The 17,525-nt window shown below is 35.3% G+C and overlaps 2 protein-coding genes and 1 long non-coding RNA gene across 5 annotated transcripts in view; 1 reads left to right on the forward strand and 2 right to left on the reverse strand.

Annotated features, from left to right (window-relative positions):
* The first annotated feature begins 117 nt into the window (after nt 1-117).
* LOC114251640 (uncharacterized) lies at nt 118-10,290 on the forward strand. Of its 2 annotated transcripts, none has more exons than XM_089739187.1 (2): nt 118-442; nt 6,042-10,290. In XM_089739187.1, the coding sequence occupies exon 2, from the start codon at nt 6,048-6,050 to the stop codon at nt 9,630-9,632; it is 3,585 nt and encodes a 1,194-aa protein (XP_089595313.1). In that variant the 5' UTR covers nt 118-442; nt 6,042-6,047; the 3' UTR covers nt 9,633-10,290. The 2 variants fall into 2 exon arrangements, with proteins under 2 accessions (XP_089595313.1, XP_028041780.2); XM_028185979.2 differs by lacking the exon at nt 118-442 and adding an exon at nt 2,848-3,692.
* LOC149499700 (uncharacterized) lies at nt 3,621-6,067 on the reverse strand. Its single transcript, XR_016325570.1, has 3 exons — nt 5,886-6,067; nt 5,766-5,810; nt 3,621-3,913 (listed from the first exon to the last, which is right to left on the reverse strand). It is a non-coding gene; the product is annotated as an uncharacterized LOC149499700 (long non-coding RNA).
* Nucleotides 10,291-13,383: 3,093 nt separating the features above from the next.
* The window catches only part of wwk (anoctamin 8 white walker), a 42,692-nt gene continuing 38,550 nt past the window's right edge, over nt 13,384-17,525 (reverse strand). For both annotated transcript variants that reach the window (XM_028185974.2, XM_028185975.2), the window contains exon 24: nt 13,384-16,842. In XM_028185974.2, coding sequence (XP_028041775.2) covers nt 16,747-16,842 — 96 coding nt within the window. In that variant the 3' untranslated portion in view covers nt 13,384-16,746. The remainder of the gene's footprint in view (nt 16,843-17,525) is intronic.

Raw genomic sequence — 17,525 nt, forward strand, 5'->3', positions numbered from 1 at the left:
TTCAAATGGTTTCAGAACGAAATAAGCTGTGAATACACAACATAAAAAATCTTTTGTCGTCATTTCAAATAGGTACGGTCCATAAATTTATGTCCATTGATCTGTTTATAAATACTTTTTAGGTAGATTGTAAAAAGGAAAACATAAAAATTTTCACAATTTCTGATGTACTTATGGAATTACATCTACAGGTGTTTGTTTACTGTGCTGTTAACCCCTTTTGACTAGATATTGATTTTCCCCGTTCTCATTTCTGTCGTTCCCTTGACAGAGGTGAGGCACAAATCACATGCTTAAAATAAATTTTCTTCTTTCATTAATTACCAGTTGGATACTCTTTCAAGGTGCTTAAAATTGTGCTTGTGCACTGTGGAATTATTTCAATATAATTCTTGATACATAACAATGAACACCTAAGTAAGAAAACGACTCGGCAATCGAAGTACGTATGACCTTTTTATTTAAATGAAATACGTTGAGTATTGTAGTGTGGGACGGCTACTTATCAGATGGACCGACGACCTAGTGAAAATCGCTGGGTCACGTTGATTGCAGGTGGAAACGGGTTGACCGCACTAGACACCAATTGAAGAGGCCTATGTTCAGCAGTGGACGGCAGACAGGCTGAGATGATGATACCGATTTTAGTGTTAATATTCTCTTTGAGGAGAACTCAAAACATACGGAAAGCCGTTGTTTAATTGTCGATTGTCATTTTTTCCGTAAAATTTTTATTTTTCCCTCTTTGAGGAAAAAATGCAAGAATTTCACATTAATTCATGTTTAAGAAAAAGGACGGCTTTAGTGTATTTATACGTCCTATATTTCTAAGTATGAGTGACGAGCATACAGCTTTAAGCGCCTTATTCACGTTCCATCTTGCTGTACGTCCCGCCAAGGCCATGCACGATGCACGATGCATTTAGCGCTTTATTCACGATCCATCACGGCTGTACGTTGCTCAAGGCCGCGGTGCTGGATGTATCAAGCGCGAACAGAATAAATCGAACGAATTAAATGAGAGGGTTTTAATTTATTTAAAATGCCAGCTGTTTTATCAAAACGCCAAAAATAGGAGTCCTTCTGATGTTGTCAGCAGCACCAGAAGAGAGGCAAAAAATAGCAAGAGGTTTTTGATGATTTTTTTTAAACGTGCAGAGTATACTCAAATAATTAATATCATTTTTTACGCACGCCATCAATCCTTGCAGCTTCCACTAAAATGGGCCTAAAAAATTGTAATACGTTTATTATTTTTTGTTTATTCATATAGTCTGCGCTTGAGACATTCCACAAACATGTGGAACTTATATCTTTCAATAAATCTTGAAAGTGTTTCATGATCCATTTTGACGTGCAGTCTCCTCTCGAAACAAGCTTTAAAAGTTAAATCTGCTGTACAGCAAGTCTATACACGATCAAGCACGCACGACGCAGGACCGCTCTGACGTACGTCCACGTTATTCACTGTCTATCTGCACGACGTTCGCGGTGGTGGGGGCACTCGCTGGATGCAAAATTGGTCCTGCAAATCCAGCAAACAAATAATAATTATCGACGTACGTCAAGCCTATTCATGGTACTTTTGCATCGTCTATGGCCTGGGCGGGACGTACAGCAAGATGGATCGTGAATAAAGCGCTTTTGGGTGGTGAGTGGTTACCGTCGCTTATGGACGTCAGCAATGTCAGGGGCAAAGCCAAGCCTCTGCCTACTAAAATCCATGTAATAAAACACGTAGGAGAAAGGAGGAACATTAGCCATCTCCGCATCAATCAATCACATCTCTACTTTGGTTAATCTTGCATATTTAGTGTTAGTACGTTCTGTTATAGTCAAATAATAATTATAAAAATACTTTTATGTCTACGACTCGCGAAAACAGAAGAAAATATTATCTTAATTTTTTTGGTAATAGCTTTGATCAATATTGATCGAAGGGTAATAGTGAATTATTTTTGATAATAATGAATTATTAGTTACCAGGTTATAAAATCCCTTAAAAAAATGTATCTGACAGCTGACAAATTGATGGCAAAGTCAAAATGACCTTATCACATAGACCTATATAGTAGGGACACGACATATTGTTCTATACGTACAATTGCTTATATAAATAGCACCCATTTTGAAGGCACATACATAAACATATATCTATCTCGTTCTTACTCAGCACTTTAACTCGCAGGAAAACAATATAACAGTATTTCAGTGCGTACATAAAATGAAACATGAATATACGTAAATATCTCCATCTCCGTCTAATGAGGCCGAAAATCCGCCATGTTTAGCGCGCCAAATGTCATTGTCACGTCAGTTCGGCCGTCTGTTTTGGGTTGTACATTATTTATTGACTTTGATATCGATTTAATATGATTGATTATATAAAATTTCATAATTTATCATGCTTAAAACATACAAAAATAATAATTAAAACGTATTTTATAGGATCTCAAGAAAGTCGATGTCCTAAAACTATTATCTATATGTATTTAAATTCATTATGGAGCTCTCATCCGAAAAATCCATTTTTCGGTCGGAATCTATTGATCATGACACTAATCATAAATACCACTTTAAAATATGTCATCAAAACATATTTAGACATTCTGTTTAGATATTTCGGGAAAAAGGCTACCGACAAAATCTCTTCGGAACTATTTAAATAAAATAGTTTTATTCCGCAGTGAGTAAAACACTATTGTAAATTTGTTAAATATTTAATAATTAAGTGATTTTAGAGAGGAAGTCACAAGGAATGACGTTTGTAATTAATGAATAAATGTTCTGTAGGTGTTTTTTTTTTCACGCGGTCCCTTGATAAGTTTAAAATTTGAATCACTCTCAAGCGAAAGTGATTCAAATGGTGCGGCGCTCCTTCCTTGGGGTGCGCTGCGGTAGTATGTTACGGACTTTAGAGTCAGCAAAACAATTAAAATAGATTGTAATAGTCTAAGAAAAACACGTACTCAAAATACGATAACATTTAGCATGCTAGAAATGGGCAGATTGCACTGTACTGCGCGATATCTTTATGTTTTGCGACAAACGACAACTTCATAAAATCAGTGTAGCAACTTTTAAAAATCATCATATCGTTTACTTGGCAAATTCGAAGGACGAACTTGTCTTAGATTTCACCCATCTAAATCATATCATATTTGCACATAACAATATACCTACTTACTTCCCATTAAAGTATAAATTCTACAAATAAATAATACTCAACAATATTTAAAATAAAATGAGCCAAGAACGTTTATCGATAAAACCTGATAACATTGAAATCTTTTGTACAGCACTAAAGCCGCCATGTTTTGTGGCCAGATGACGTCACAGTGGCACGAAATTTTGGTTGACGTTTCATTTCCATAGGTTTCCTACTTCATTGCCTTATCATCCCAAATTTCCCGATAGAACAAAATTTTCTTGTTTTCCACTTGCTATTGAATTTTACTGTCCAAAAGTTATAGATAATATAATTAGTACATGTGTGATTATCACTGATCTGTGGTTAAGGGCGGGGTAATAAAATTCTTATCGTAGATAGAGATATTAACATTTATATGAGATGCTCATTGGCAAGTTAATTTTCAAATGAAAGTTAAATAAAAATAGTATTACATTGACATTTAGATATATTTTTAAATATCAAAAATATATGTAACATTAATGAGTGTATAAAGTAAAAGGTAAGCTTTAGTTACAAATTGCAATTGGATCTTTATTTACTTTGTAATTGCCATATTTGGCAGCACACAACCGCACCTGGTGGTAAGTGGTGACCATCGCTCACGGACATAAGCAATTACTGGAACATATCTTGACACTGTTTACTGCTGAGGACTGTCCTCAAACCTCATTGGAAGAACGACTTGTCATATAGCTCGGGAAATACCGCGAAGATTTCCACCTGAAACGGGAAAAGGTCTCTGGAACTACTTCACCGCATCGCTATCGGAGCAGAGTTCATTAATTGGTATTAATGAACTCTGCTCCGATAGCGATGCGATGGTAAAAAGGAGATGGAAGGAAGGAAGAGAACGAAATATTATTTCTTTACAGTCATGCCTAAAGTAATTTTTTTAAGTACATAGAAGACTTCTTGTCTTTTATGTAGGACTTTCAAAAAATTAAATTTGCACAATTATAATATTAATTTTTTTTTTACCAGAAATTCTGTGAGTTCTGGTGAACATCCAACACCAGGGTAGCTATGAGCATGTGCATCCATCTATTCAATAAACATGAAAAAGATTTGATCAGAATGTCCAAGGTTTAAAATCTTGCATTCAAATTCTATATTTCCCCTTTTGGACACAAATAAAAAAACCTTGTTTAGTTGTTAGATAACTCATTATTGGGATATACTGCCGATTTTCATTATTCCGGTTTCAGTGGTTGTGTGTGCTTTGATGAATCAATTTGTGAGTATAATATAATTATTTACAAAGGTATGCATGTGTGGAACCAGTCATAGTTGATTTACTATAGTAATGATGTTTGGTAAATTACTATTGAATGGAAAATTTAATATGTACATCAGATATACATACATAGGAAGTCAAATAAATCTTAAAAAAAAATTGTGATTGCATTCCGAGGTTTTTTTTTTTATTGTTTAGATGTGTGGACGAGCTCACAGCCCACCTGGTGTTAAGTGGTTACTGGAGCCCATAGACATCTACAACTTAAATGCAACACACACCTTGAGATATAAGTTCTAAGGTCTCAGTATAGTCACGACAGCTGCTCCACCCTTCAAACCGAAACGCATTACTGCTTCACAGCAGAAATAAGCGGGGCGGTGGTACCTACCCGTGCGGACTCACATGAGGTCCTACCACCAGTAAAAAGGTCTACAAAATTTGATAAAAAGAAGTTAAAAAAATTGAATTGTTAATGCCAATTGTCTATTCAAATTCAGTGATGAAATGTTACTCCCAATAATGAGTTAATCAGTTAACATACAACGCACATTGCCTTCCATTGAAATATGACTCCTACTGATTAATTATGTTATAGTTTAGTATTTCATTATTATTTAGTCTGAATTTAAACCCAAAATACATTTTTATTCTACAAGTGAATAAGGCCCCAAGTGCTTATTGCCAACACGATTTCATATTGTCATTATCTGACAAATATCCACCATGTTAAAACTATACAGGTAGGGCATGAATGACAATGGGAAATTGTTCCACAGAGCAGATGCCTTGTTTTCTCGACTGACAGTGTAAAAATAGAATGTAAATGTGTGGTTACGGTACAGAACTTGCATATATGTAAACTTATCTTGGAAGTGTTAATAATGCAATTCGGACTGTTAAGTAAATGATTTTTTAAATGAAAAAAAATTTGGTAATTGAGCAGTGGTCTGTTAGGACTATCAGAGATAAAATCACTAGAGAGTGTACGAAGCAGTTATTGTTTTAAGAATGACGATATGATAATATCTCGTGGAACGTTCAAGATAATCTCCATCTGTTATATTACGTGCCTCCAGATGTTCTGTTTATTGTCGAATATTACATCTAGTAGCTAGCTGTTGCTTTAGTCTAAAAATCAGTTTATTAAGTAGTGGTCTAATCTGTTATTGCTAATCCATTTTTAATCCTTATCAAGGAAATTTTAAATACAATGGCTTTTGATAAAAATTTGGAATTTATCAAAGATTATTTTTTTTGGTATCTCGGTATGGTTTTTGTAATGTAGTGTTTTATTTATAATAATATTTCTATAGATGCACCTACAACCTCACTTACCATCTGGTAATCCATGAGCGACGATCCATGGCCGTATGCTTGTTACTATAATAATAATTAAAAAAAATATATTCAATAAAAATCAGCAATGAAATTATATTGAATGACAGCTTCACAAACCTTTTGACAATTTTGAAATTAATAGTTATTTCCTAAAAATATTTTAAGATTACGATATAAATGGGTAGTTATAATTTTTATAACAACAGAAGAAATATAACTGAACATAATTTTTGCAATGTATTAAAATTATAGCAGAATTTTATTTTATTTCAGGTCAAAATGATTCTAACTGGGAAAAATCTCGGCGAGAGGCAACGTGAACTAAACAACAAAGTCAACGAAGCCTTCTCGAATAAAGTAGATTTTGAACACGTTAGATATGAACCCGAACATTCTGACGTCGACAGATTGTTCAAAATCGATTTGGCATCGAAATATAAAAATCTCGATTATATTTTGGAAACGATAAAATGCGGTGACAGTTTGTATGTTTCGCGAGCTTTGAAAAGCTCGTGGCTATTCGAAGATGAATATTCACATATCATAAATGTAGACTACCTGCACAACGAATTATTTCCGTACATGTCGTTTAAAATGGTAAGAAAGTTATTGACAATTGTCTCTATGCACGTGAAAGACGAGAAGATAATTGAATTTTATAATTACTGCAAAAAACAGCGACTAACACAGAACGGCTACAAGTTCCTCGTACGCACCTCAGAGTCGTTTAGGTTGCAAAATGTGCCCGATGTTAATTCTCTGATTGACAAGCAAATGCTGACGTACTACATCGGAGATTCGTTCCCTATAGCAACATACTGCTTTGAAAACACTCCCGAGAGCGAACATAACGACATGCTCGCGCAGTTCAGCTATTTGTATGCTGTGTCTGCAGATAATTTTTTGGATATGTTGGAAAAGTTTTGGTCGAACGATGGATTCGAATTGAATCAGAAGGCAATCGGTTTGCGAATTTCAAAAGATATAATGACCAAACACAAGACCCGTCTTTACAATCTTCCCTTGTTCTATCTGAGAATTGTCCGTAGGCCTGTTCTGCTTAAGTTTAGCACGGTACAGGATGCTAAATTCTATTTGACAGTATTGCTGCCTGATAGTATTACTCAATTTTGGCGTATGCATTTTTATTCAAACTATAAATACATTTTCGAATTGATACCGTTTGAAGAAAGGTTAATAGAATTCGAAAAGATCTTCAAGAAAAAATGGCCTAATGAAGAGTTTCGACTGAGCCCTCATTTTTATCAAAATCGCTATTTCGATCTAATGAGGATAGATATTAAAGAAGCATGGTCTCTGCAGCAAATCGAAAGAGGTGTAGAGTTAAGTGGTACCGAAAATGATTTCACGCTCTATAGGTTTGTAAGATTTGAGAAGGCGTTTGAAGAATTGAAAAAGAAAATAAAGGTCACCAAAAAATTAGACACCAGGGCAGAAATGTTAATTGTGTTAGTGAAATCTGCAAAAACTGATAGAGACATTGAAAAGGTACTACGATATTTTTATGAAAGACACATCAATGAGATGCTACACGTCAGAGAGATGTTTGTTGAAGCCGTTATGACTGAACACAATGTATACAAATTTGATCTTCCATGTTGGGAGGCTTACAACCAATTACTTTATAACTTGAGAATATACGAACCCGATTATCACAGCCCTAAAAGCGATTTCAAAATAATGCCACTAATTTACAATATAATCAATAGAATAGAGATTCCGAAGAATATCAGCAGGTTTCTGGAAAGCGGCGTATACTTTAACTTCTTCAGGGTGCAAGTTGGCTCTCTAACGAAGGAAGAATTCGAAATGGTTTATGAATACGTTTTATCTTATTATTTAAATAGGATCAACGATATTGAAATGCAACCGTCCAATGAGGAATTAAAACCAAGGATAAGAACATACGTACATTATATTTTGGATCTCTTGTATCATTTCAATAAAACCATCCACAATATACCGGAGGTCTTAGAAAACTATATACTAGCTGATATACAGGAGTTCCAAAATCACCATCTCCTCAAAAACGAACTTCGTTACACTGATAAGTTGACTCAAGGGAAGCTATATAAATTTCTTAAACAAGACGTTTCTGTTTTTCTTGCCAATCTCCCGCGCCTAGAAGAAATCTTCGGCGTACAAATGCTTCGAATCCGAGTCGCTAGCGTATTATCAAAACTCAAGATATATTTCAACCACGATATAGCCAAAGATGTCTTGAGTATATACGAAAGAAACCTATGTAGAGAAGCGTACTACTACACAACTGCAAACGATATAGTCTATGGAATTTTGAAACTGGGCGATACAGATTATGTAATTAATTTTATGGAGAAATTCGTGCCCACCGAAACCAAGATCCACTTCGATCAAATAGATGGGAACACACTACTCACGCAACAGGCTATCTGCAGGTTCATGTGTTTCACGCGTCCTCCACTACCATTGCATTACGTTCACAAATATCTCAGGGGGGATTACGTAAAGTTTTGTCTGTCGATATTCAATTCTTATTTGGCCAAATTGCCGAGACCAGCTTGCCTGGAGTTCGTTAAGTCATTAATTGACAAGCCGGTTTCGGTTCAAAAGCATGGCATACGTTTGGCGTTCCAATGCTTGGATGTCGAGGATTTGAAGAATATAATCGTTGAAGTGTGGACGCAAAACGACAACGTATCTCTGAGATCGGTCATTTACAAGAATCTCTATCATAAGATACTTAAATCGGATCCGGATATCAGGAATGCCTTATTTGATTTGCTGAAAAATTTCACTCTGACATTACGGCCTACTGATGACGAGGACTTGATCAGTTTGGGTGCTTCGGACAGATTGCCATACGAACTGAAGGGAGAATACATAGAGACTCTTTGGAATGTAGTTGATAATATGCCGTTGACCGGTACCTACATAACCATGAGGGAGATTGTTGTCAAGTGCATGAGCAAAAACGTGCACTTGGTGCGCGACGCGGTCCTCAGAGATTTGACGGAAAAGACAATAAGGAACGCTTTATCCGGATTACAATTTCAAGAAGCAAAATTCGTGGACGACTTAACTAAAGCGAAATGGAAATTCGTCGCTAAATACCTTACGTATTTTAAGAATGAAAACGATTTCAATAGAAAATCCGCGAAGGTTTTGAACGTGCTCGAAGATTGTATTATTCGTTGGAGGACCGTCAACACGGAGGTGTACGTGTTTAGGCGCTTGTTCGAAGAATTCCTGAACGACATAGACGTATTCAGTTTTGAAAACAATCTTTCATCATACAAATACATGAACGAAATGTACAAGAGGATTTTGGACGTTATTTTTAAATCGTTGCGGATCGAAGAAGTTTACGAAAGGATTTGGTTCCTGAAGTTCAGTATGGTGGCGAAAGAGGCCGTTATGTCTGTCGAACCGAAAATCCGGGAGTTCAACATTGATTTGATCGATAAATGCATTGAGAATTTCAGTGTAGGATTCGCGAAACTGTTCAAAGAAATGTTGGATAGTAAATTTTATTTTAAAATTGTCGCCCTCGCCGTCACCGCCCCACTTGAGCTACAAATAATGAACATGCTAGGCGACTTCCAATGTTGGGACGAGAAGAAGAAAGTTGACACGTTCGTTCGTATTGGATACGAATTGACCAAAGTTGACGATTTCGACCATTACGTCTTTGCGATGTTCTTGCTGCCCAAAGACCCCGATGAATGTACCTACATCGAGATTTATAAGGAAGTTATGAAGAAATTGAAAGATTTAAATAACAAGGAGATGAATATTTTCATGTACAGAAAGTACGTCGAACCCAACTACACACGCCACCCATTTTATTCATTTAATTATTAACTACCCACGAGTAACAAAACTCCGCCTACAATCGATGCTTATGTTTCGCACGACAAAACCGACGACCGCGCGCCATCTATCGGAATGCAGTAGTACTGTTTCAGATACCTTCTAGAAGTGCAACAGTTACAAAGATTGCAACACGAAGAAACAAGCAAATCCTTTAATCTGAAATATTATAAAATCAAGTAACGATAACAATCACGAAACAGAGGAGATTTGGAAAAATATAAGTCCGAAAGTTAACGAATAAAGTTCCGAAGGGCTTTCGGGCCTTCCGTTTACCGGGCTTCACCCGAAGAATTTGCCTTTATCGTTTCCTGTAATAAATTATTAATCAGACGGCGCGTCATGATGCTCATAATAGTTTCTGTTGTAGCATTTAGGATACGCAAGTCGGATTTTAGTTTCCACAAAGTTTCTGAAGAAAAAAGTCCAGTTTATTCAAAATAAGTAAATTTCGAAAACTTTTGTGCCACACATATCGTGAATTTTATCCATAATATGTTATAAATACTCTTAGAGATAAAATAAGATAATTAGTTTTCCTTAGAATTGTCAGTGACGCCACCTATATCACTACCGATTTTATCAAAATGATATGCATACCAATTATTTTTGTGATAAACATTTGCATTTACATTAAAATATATATGTATATTTCTACCTATTTTATTACCAAACTAGGAATCCAACTAGCCAATTCCATCTTCTGAAAAAAGTTGAGTTATTTTTGTATGTCTTTACTATTTATTGTATATTTTTATGTTTTAACCTTTTCTAATATGTGTAATAATAATACGCTTTTAGATATATTAAAAAAGTGTCGTGAGTCAATGTTGTAAAAGATTAAATGTAGGTAAACATCAAATAGTTATCTTGTTGTATAAAACTAAATGTTGTGTCTTAGTTACTCGATTATTAGTGTGTTTAAATATAAAGCAGAGTAGATACACTATCTACTATAGTGGGGATACTAGCAAGTTCATACTATACATCCAGTGGTAGACTCTGCGAAGCACTGCCCTTGCTAGGGCTAGTTCTCCCGAGTTGAGGCCGTGAGCTCACCTACCAGCCCAGGCGTAGCTGGAATAGCTCTATAGCGCCCTTTAGCCCCAGAATAGGTAGAAAAAATTACTACACAACATGTGAATCTGTGAATTTTTTTTTTCTTTTTCATATGGCGTGTTTGGACAAACAACTATAAATCTTGGTACGAATATTTAATGTCAATCCTATCCTAATAATAGTCCCATACCTATCGATAATATTAGAATCGATTACAATTTGAATTATAAAACGTTTGCATAATAGATGTTTCACCGTTGCTTTTATCATTTATTCCGACATTTCAAATACTTTACAGTTTTCGTGGCCGCAGACAATTATGGCGTGATTATGCTTTAAGCGAAATTAAACAGTAAAAGTGGTTTAAATAATTCGGTGATTCGCAAAGAATGATGATAATTACTTTAACTCTCCTAATGTCAAAATTTTTTCATCGATAACTACTAGTCGTTTTCATGAAAAAATTGAGGCGCGAAATGTAATCAGCTCCCTTCACTTGTTTTTTTTTAATTTGACATGGTTTTTAAATTTACATCTTTTTTTCGCTCTACCTGTGCTGATAGCCTTGAGAGGCTATTTCAGCTTCGCCATGACGTGTAGGTGAGCCTCACGGGGCTCAAACCACAAGTGTTGTTAACACTGGCCTTAGCAAGAGCGGTGCTTCGCAGAATTACCACCGGATCGGAAACGCGACCCACTGAGAAGATACGACGAGAAACTCAGTGGACTGTGTCTATGGAAACACATCTTCAACGAATCGATAGGGAACGCACCTAAAGTTATTACTGCTTGTTTTAATGACAAGGAGCATACTAATGCGTTCGCTTTCGTCAGGGCGCGTCCACCGCCGAGTGTGTCGTTATGCTTTATATTCAAACATACTCAGCTCGAAATTATCATTCAGAAAGTGATAGCTTTTAGGCAAATTTCATTTCAGGCCTACCAGTGCAGCTCTCTTAGCTTATTAACACGTTCATGCTGGCGCGTACTATCGGTGATTCACACAGAATTGTCTGGACGTATACAGTGTGTGCAGTGTGCTTAGTGCGAGTTTTTTAACGTTCTCGATAGCGTAAAAGTTTTTTTTTTTTTTTTGTCAGGAGGAAATCGCCGGACTTCCGCCCTTCACTGGGGATGGAGGGCGGGGCATGTCGGAGTCGAACCGACTAAAACCTCCTGTCTCTCAACAACCAACGTCCAAACCTCGCATGAGACAAAACTCATGAAAAGGCAAGGGGGGGAAAGTGAAGCGTTTAGTGCGGAGCACATCTCTCCCATCACCCTCCCCCTCGGGACGCCGGACTGGCGGTCGTCGGCGCCACGACCACCAGCCCTCTCGGTCGGCAGCGTAAAAGTTAGTTCATATTTGTATGGAGTGGGATCGTTTGCGTACGTTTGCCGCTAGGGGCGCTGTTCCAACTGTATACAAAATAGGCTTAACTTTTACGCTATCGAGAACGTTAAGAAACTCGCACTAAGCACACCGAAGGAGAGTTTTTTAACGGCAAACGTAGGGGCGGTGTTCCAACTCCATATAAATTCGAGTTAACGTTTACGCGATCGAGAAGCTAAAAACTCCGCAATAAGCACACTGAACACATAACCTCAATAGCTTTAAAAGATTATTGCCTGAAAACCGGTATCCTTACAATAATCGTTTGATGAAACATTTTGTTCGGACCCATTACCGAAAATCTCATTACAGCCACCTATAGGCGAGAAACATGAACTACAGCGCCGGCGTGAATGTGTTAAGGTGTAAACGTCAATAGAACTATCCAATGTGGTTTAATTGTTATAGTTATTTATGCTCAATGCTCCTATGTACCGACGAGCAGCGAAAATCGCCTCTGAAGGCCCTTTATACAATAGCGGCTGGTTTTTGTATCGTCAGATGGAATCAAGATTGAATCGATATAAAAAAAATGTGAATGTATAAAGGCTTCTTAACAGACCTATTAGCTTATTACGTATGTGTTATTTTTTTTATATAATGGAATCTTTGAACGTTATTTTATATCGATTCACCAGCCAATGTTATGACTAAACAAAGAGGTAATGCAAATCAAGATCAAATTGTTATTGTAATCTACATTGTCTATATTATATTATAATCTATGGGCTAAATATGGATAGTATGAAATTTTAGTTAAATTAAAATTCTCGGATAGTTCTATTGACGGCAATTTAAAGATAGTAGATTAGGGCGCCGACCTAAATATTTTAGTAGATATCCTGTGATCTAGTATTTATGTAACGTTCTGATTATTGGATCGGATCCATGTTTACTTGCTATTGTATGTTGAAATGTGTAATAAAAAACATGTCAAAAAAAAGGTTACGTTTTTCATTGCAATGTATTTTTCTTGTCCTATAACGACGCTTGAAAGGCAAACGTGACTAAGCGACAATGCGTGAACTTTACAGTAGACTAATTTAAAGTTGAAATACCTGGAAAAAAAAAAGTTTAACGAATCTAGCTGTAGTAGAATCTATCTAGTAGCTGTAGGATTGAAATGATTTGAATAGACCTAGAATTTTTTTTTTTTTGCGCGTCGAATATGGTTATTGCCTATCATTTATGTACAAAGCAGTTATTGTCGCTTAGTCACGTTGCCTTTCGAGCGTCGATATGTTTTCTAAAGAAATTATGTTTGTTTTTATTTCATAATAAAACAACGTGTAATTATGCAAATTTATTTTTGATAACTACGAGAAAACAAAAACGGGCAACATCAAATATTTCGTATAAAAATAATTATAACAACGGATTGTACATACGCTACGCCAACAAAGCCATTACAAACATTATCACGACGATTCGTTTTTTTTTTTTTCAATTACGGAGAGACTTGTAAGCCTTTGTACTTGACAGTTTATTATGTCACTTGCAGTGAATAATTGTTTGTATATAGTTGTATTAATCAATGAATACTGGAATACAAAATTGACGAGTTCGCTTCAAGATCTTAATAAAAAAAAGCACTCGCGAAAATGAGTATTACAACAATTATTATTGCTTTAACAAGACAAAAAGCTTAAGAAAAATATAGCACATTTTTTTTAACGAATACACTAAATAATTTCAAATTTCAAACTTGTCACGAGCCTATTTATAAAATTGTATTTTGAAATGCATGACGTGTTTATTTAATTTTCAATTAAATTTGGTAAATTTTTTGGGATTAATTTATCGTACCACTATGCAGATGCATAGTGGTAGTAAAGAGTCACCACTTTTTCTCTCTATTTTCGGGTCTGTTTATTATTGTTATTACTACGAAATTTTCGACATTCGAGTTAAAATAAATTCTATCGTATTTAAGTAAATCTATGTAAGTAGCTGTATAATCAATTACGCTAGTTCAGATAAAATACGTAACTCTGAAGCTACCTACTTATCTAATAATAATTACTAAAGCCTTTACTGCTTAAAAATCTATGTAAAATTCAACAGGTGCGTCAACATAACTATTAATTAATTGACAAGCCTTAGAACAAATCAATAATATAAAAGTGATTGTAAATACATTAGCAAAATATTTCTGATGCCCTTTGCAAAATATTCAAAAAGTATATGTTTCGATGTAAACCCCTTTAGTTATAATACTTAGATAAAAACAATATAAAACTTCCACTTTGTATTAAATGAAAATACACAAAATAAAGATATACTTGAGTATTGTTACGTGTCTATAGTTATAAACAAACAATAATGCAGTGTGCATTATTAATTTATCCTATGACTAGGTGACCTAGGTTTATGTGCTATTGTTAACACTACATTAGGAATACCGAGCATAGAAAAAGTATCAACAGCTCATTTTTGGTCTTTCGAGCCGGATCAACGTTTCGGCTTCAGATTTTTTTCCTTTTAACTCGTATAGAACAATAAAAACAACGCTAGAAACGACAAACGACTAACTTTTAAAGAGGTAGGGGTATTTCGAATTTTAATGGAAGAAGCCGCATGGAGAAATATAACACACAAGATCTGACAAATTTATTTTCAGCCGAAAAATAACTGGATTTGTTAATAGGACGGATTGACTTTGCACAGTAACCAGAACCTATTTATTTTATGTTAAGGTATTTAACATGTCTTTTAACGGAGAGATGAGATATCGCTTCAAAGCACGCGTTTTTTTTTTTTTTTAAATAAATTATTATGATGCAAACAATTCTGACGTCACTTGTGGTGTGATGGTAGTAAACGTAATCAGTATTATGTAACCATTGCAATAAAAAAAGGTTTTATATATTTTTTTATTGCTTATGATGGGTGGACGAGCTCACAGCCCACCTGGTGTTAAGTGGTTACTGGAGCCCATAGACATCTACAACGGAAATGCGCCATTCACCTTGAGATATAAGTTCTAAGATCTCATAGTTACAACGGCTGTCCCACCCTTCAAACCGAAACGCATTACTGCTTCACAGAGGAAATAGGCGGGGTGGTGGTACCCACCCGCGCGGACTCACAAGAGGTCCTACCACCAGTAAATACACATACATATTGCAGGTAAAACTTAATATCTATATGAATAGTTCAACACGTATTTATAGGTTATTTTTCAGAACTTAGCGATCGAAGCTGATGAACTACACGTTTGACTAGCCATAAGAAATTATTGTCGCACAAATTGCTTTTAAAATTTTCAAAAAACAAAAGCATCACTTCCTAACCTAAAAACATCAACATTGAAAATATTACATCAAAACTTTTATCAAAAACTTTTCAAAATATTTCACATTCCCCCAACAGTTTTGACAAAAAACTTTTTATTAATGCGTTTATATTTCCCACAATGACTTTCGCTGACTTACTTCAATAGTAAAAAACAGCCTTAAAGTGTTATTTACGTTTCGTGTATATAAAAATACTTCTGCAGCAAAACCAACTCCCAGTGTAAACATTTATCGCGATAAAGTAAAATTGACGAATGAGGTCAACGACTTTCCACGAGCTCCCGGTCTGATTACCCACGGGAATACGCAAGGTGAAATTTTCTTGTTTTTTCTACGCTTTCTTTCAAGCAAAACTTTAGCTGTATCAACGAGCAGGTTATTTCTCCAAATTCATGATGCATATCGACGCTTGAAAGGCAAACGTGACTAAGCGACAATGCGTGAACTTTACAGTAGACTAATTTAAAGTATTAAACACCTGAAAAAAAAATTATTTTAACGAATCAAGCTGTAGGATTGAAATGATTTTAATAGACCTAGAAATATATTTTTTTTGCGCATCGAATTTGGTTATTGCCTATCATTTACGTATAAAGCAGTTATTGTCGCTTAGTCACGTTTGCCTTTCAAGCGTCGATATGCAACATTTTAATCCTTATTTATTACACATTAAGATTCATATTTATGATGTTTAAATTATTAAAATGTCTGTACCATACCTATATTCGCTTAACGTACGATTTTGACCCGTCCTACTATTGTAATAAGTCAACGGTCTTGAAGGGAGATATAAAACTTTTGATCGAGGAATATTTAAATCATAGTTTTTCATTTTAATGTTAAGCCGTGCATCTTATTTTAATGCAATTAAGGCCGTTTTAACGCTCATATAAAAAAAAATCAATTTGACAACTGGAATCGATACGAAACTGACAACATCGATAAAACGTCTACAACAATACTGTTTTATATTACGTACAGACTATTTATGTCTATATAAATCTAATTAACAGGCGTTAACTATGTTTAATGTTAAGCTAACTAATCAATTGTACTGTACTGTATTTTTAATCGATAAATATCGATTTTTCAAAATTGATTAACGCGTTAAACCATTTTACTTATTAATGTTTTCATAAATAGAAAAAAATAATATAATATTAGATTAATGTAACCACAAAAACTGCAATCATAGTGGCTTTCTCACGAAGACAAAATGAGGTATGCTTTATATACCACAAAATCGACATTTATCGACACAACCCTATTCAATATTAACAACATTTACGTAGTTACTGCAGCGTCTTCAATGCGACTTATGCCCTCGCGTTCGTCGGTGCCCAACCTTAGGGCCCGTCTACGTGGAAGGTCGAGGCTTTACATCATCGACCTGTATCAACTGCTCGATTGGAATCAAAGACAGCTCTCCTCCCAGCATCGGCGCTGGGTGACTCTGAAAGAGAAGACGCTGGTTTTAGACAATCAATTTATATTTTTCAAAATACTTAGGGCACGATCCTGAGCTTGTTCTAAGTGAGTTGGGTTACATACTAATATAAGGATTTTAAAAACAAAAAATTTCAATCGATACTTTAAAAACGACACTCAATATATTTTTTGCTATGTGTAGGAAGATGAGATCTATACAAATAAATAAAATTGGAGTGTCTGTTTGTAATAATAAAATAACCACTTTTTACAAAATGCGTAAGTACACATTGTACCACAGTATGTACCTCAGTGTGTATGTACCACAGTACATACACCAAAATATTTTTATTATTATTTTTGTCTATCTGTCTGTTTTTTCTATTTGTTCCGGCTAATCTCTGGAACGGCTGGACCAATTTTGACGAGGCTTTCACTGATAGGTACTTGATGATGGAGTAACTTAGGCTACTTTTTTTAGACTAGCTTCGCCCCGCGGCGTCATTAAATATACACAGTGAAGATGTTACTAAAGCACCGAGAAGTTTATTTGAGGTAGAACTAGATAGGACGGCGACATCTACCGGTTCTATATCGGTACTACAAGCCAACAACCTCACTATTGGATATATAAGTGTGTTTGTGTGTTATGTGCCGAGGTTGACTATGGAAGAGAATCGTTTGTTAGCGACGGGGCCCAGAAACAGC

The sequence above is a fragment of the Bombyx mandarina genome, chromosome 28 (assembly GCF_030267445.1).
Source record: "Bombyx mandarina strain Sakado chromosome 28, ASM3026744v2".
NCBI classification, from domain to species: domain Eukaryota; kingdom Metazoa; phylum Arthropoda; class Insecta; order Lepidoptera; family Bombycidae; genus Bombyx; species Bombyx mandarina.

Excerpts from the sequence above, each read along its gene's own strand:
- LOC114251640 (XM_089739187.1), top strand. The coding sequence starts at position 6,048 with ATGATTCTAACTGGGAAAAATCTCGGCGAGAGGCAACGTGAACTAAAC.